The sequence below is a fragment of the Pygoscelis adeliae genome, unplaced genomic scaffold (assembly GCF_000699105.1).
Source record: "Pygoscelis adeliae isolate BGI_AS28 unplaced genomic scaffold, ASM69910v1 Scaffold10, whole genome shotgun sequence".
NCBI lineage: Eukaryota > Metazoa > Chordata > Aves > Sphenisciformes > Spheniscidae > Pygoscelis > Pygoscelis adeliae.
The window spans coordinates 2,669,867-2,673,320 of NW_008824053.1; the positions used below are offsets into that span (position 1 = coordinate 2,669,867).

Genomic DNA, 3,454 nt, shown 5'->3' on the forward strand with positions numbered 1-3,454 from the left:
ATCAGTATGTGGTTGAGGAAAAAGAGTTCAAAAAAGAGTTCAGTAGTGCAATATCTACAGGTACCTACATAGGAAACCTTCTCCTTTTCTCATCACGGGTCTGGGACAGTTGGCACTACTGATCTGGGGTGAAGGACAGGCATATCCGCAGAGATGGTGTGCGCAGATTTGTAAAATAAGCTTTTCATTCCCTGTGTCATAAAGAACTGATAATCTAACCGGCACTTTCTGGTCAGACCTCCAACAAGGGTTACAACTCAGCTACTGCCCAACTGACCTAGAAATGGAGAAAGTGTTTACGAGTACATAATGCAGGCAGAGTAGTTTTTGAACGTAGATTTGTTAAGCCACTAAAAATCCTACAACCACCTCAGACTGAAGATGCTTTTAACTATTTTGCAAGCTAAAAAGAAAAGTTTTATCTTTGCATAATCAACAATTTTGCTTTCTTTCCAGTGTCTTTGACATAATGCCGGTACATGTTGCTACATTTAAATAATGTCAGTGTTACTTAATATATTTACATGTTATTCTACTAGCCAGTTAAAGAAAAAGCATTTTGCATTTTCTCTTGAATTTTTGCTTCCTTGGTTTGTGACACTCTCTTTTTTTTCTTCCTTTTTTTTTCTTTTTTTTTTTTTCTTTTTCCTTCAGAACTACTATGGAGCTGCCAAAATGATTCTTTCTGACAATCCTCTTGGCCTGACATGCGGAATGGTGTGTCCAACATCAGATCTCTGTGTTGGTGGCTGCAATTTGTATGCCACTGAGGAGGGACCGATTAATATTGGTGGATTGCAGCAGTTTGCTACTGAGGTAGGTAGGACTTGCAAATGTCTTAAATTCTTTGTACGTAGCAATGAGTATTGTCTTAAGTGGTTGCCTTTGTTAATGATTTGTTTCAAAAGAAGTTGGTACTAATATAATAAAGGTGTAGAAAGTTAGAATAATTACTCTTTTTCTTACGGCACATTTAGAAGCTTAGAAATGCTTTCATAATGCAATACTTTATAGGAACATAAGGAACGTTATTTGTGAAGAAGGTGACTCTCTAGAAATACTAGTAGTTGAGACAACTTGTTCTATAATGAAAGATTTATCTAAGCCAGGTGAAACTGTGGATGTTACTGAAGCAGGCTGCACAGGGAAAAAGATCAAGTGCACCTGCATCTGTAACTGCATGTTAAAGAGATGCAGAACTGTTCTGGGCATAGGGTAGATCCTATAGCAGAATTAGTATGCATTTGTACTGGCTTTGGGGCAAAGGAAAGCTTTCAGATGAGTTAGACTTTTTACTGTCCTGTTTTGCCAAAACTAAGTAAATAAGTAGTTTCAGGTTGACCTGAAGTATATGTCTATGTGCATCTATCTAGATAGATACAGATGCACACACATGTGTGTATGTATAAATTTATTAGCTCATAAAGGTATGTGTATATTTTGGCTACTGAAGCAAAGGTTGTTACTTGCCGCTTGATGTTAGGAAGTCTTCTCAAGGGTTTCTGTTGAGGTGCATATGCATTATTTGTGACTGTATAGTTTCGATGCTTTAATTTCCATCTGAAGAAAGAGGCTACTGCTCATTTGTTAACTTCCTTTGAGGGCATGGAGAATTTGTACCAAACTCATGGTCTCAGCTGGCACCTCCTCTGATCTGTCGGAAGCACCTTTGGGTAAAAATTGTGACTTTGGTCTCTGTAAAAGTGAGGAAGTTGTGGCTGTATAAAAAAAGGCATATGCATGTGTTAAGATTGCACATTTCTATACAGTCCTTAACTAATGAGTATGTCCCTCTTCTGTATCTTGAGCCATTTGGCTGATTGTATTTACAAACATACGATGAAATTCCAGTCACCTTTACAAAGCCTGAGAAAAAAAACTTTGTAGGACAGACCAAAATAGAAATGCGAATCAATCTGGAAGTAACAGATGATATGTCTGTAAGGCCAATTTTTTTCCTCTGCTGTCATTCACAGACTTCACACCCCCTTCTCAATGGCTGTGGGTCACGATTCGATGAGCAAACATTGCTACCTGCTGCAGTTCTCCTTTTATCTGTTTGTATCCCTCCTTTCTTCTCTCCAGGAAACTTGTAAACCTTCTGGAGCACCTGCTAAACTTTTCTGCTAGCTGTTGGTGAACCTTCTCTCCCCTCTGTCATTTAAGTAGCTATCTACTTCAATTTTCTTGAGATTTGAACATACAAGCATAAGAATCAGTACAGTTTGGACCAAAGTTCTCATTTACAGGATATTAGAGACACTGAACTGTGTTTGTTCTACGTGTATATTCAATAGTTGCATTTTATCAGTCAAGAGGCAATTTTATTAGCTTTTCTTCTACTGGCCTTTATTCCTTGTATGTAAAGACTTAATATTTGTTGCAAAGCAGAAGGCTTATTTTTTTCTTAAAAAACCCTAAACAAACAAAAAACCAAATACCCGCCCCCCCAAAAAAAAACCAAACAAAAAGAAAAAAGAAAGATCAAACAGTTGTCAAGTAGATGATAAATACAATGGTGAAATATTACTGTTTAGGAACTAAATGCAAGTAATATCTGTTAAAACTTGATTTGTGTCTCCTTTTAGCCCTAATGCTATGATTAATAGAGAGGAATTATGGCTTGATAGATAATGCTAAATATCTGCCATTTTTCTTCAAAAATCTTTAGAAATCTATTAAAAAAGCTCAGTGCTAGCACAATGATTGATATGAAAACTGCAGAGAGGATGAATAGCTCAGAATGGCTTTGCTCCTAAGGTTTCAAGTTTTTTAAAGTGATATTAGCGTCAAGAGTTCTAACAAAATAAAATCGTTACACAGTTCTATTTATCACTCTAACAAAAATAACGTTTCAGTACATTTTATTATCCTTAATACTTTTATAGTATCCTAAAATGTTAAAATTATTTGTTAATAACCTTCAGATTTACTGCTGTTTAACAAAGATTTTGTACATATTGTAGTACTCATAGTTAGTAATAATAGGCAGTCACTTTTGTAAGTAATACTTTCTTTTTTAGCTTTTATTGCGTTAAATTTTACTCTGAAAGTATATATAGTTGAAAAAATATAATGGTATGAGTGCTTCCAAGTAACAATCATTATAAAAATAGAGATGAAAATACTGAAGCAAATCATAAGGTACTACTGCTCATACAAAAATTGGCCCAGATACTGCAAGTGAAGTGTGTTCACAGCTTTACCTATACGAGTAACTTAGCAAATTGTGTAATTTAGGCGTGCAACATGTGTTACTCTTAATGAGAGCTGCATGGTAATTCTCATGCACTGTGTAATAGTTTGTCCCACAGGGGCTTATTTACTGAAAACTCCATTGTGCATAAAGCCAGTTTTAGACTTTTTTTCCTTGGAATTAGCCTGAGGATCATGCACTTGATGCATTATGAGAGTGAGTGATACTAAAAAGGCACAACTGCTATCTGAGATAAAA

At 35.7% G+C, this 3,454-nt stretch overlaps 1 protein-coding gene across 1 annotated transcript in view; it reads left to right on the top strand.

The window, feature by feature from the left end:
• DPYD (dihydropyrimidine dehydrogenase) overlaps nucleotides 1-3,454 on the top strand; it is a 372,912-nt gene that overhangs the window by 116,803 nt on the left and 252,655 nt on the right. Inside the window, exon 6 of the mRNA XM_009333861.1 lies at nucleotides 655-816. Within this exon, the coding sequence (XP_009332136.1) occupies nucleotides 655-816 (162 nt within the window). The remainder of the gene's footprint in view (nucleotides 1-654; nucleotides 817-3,454) is intronic.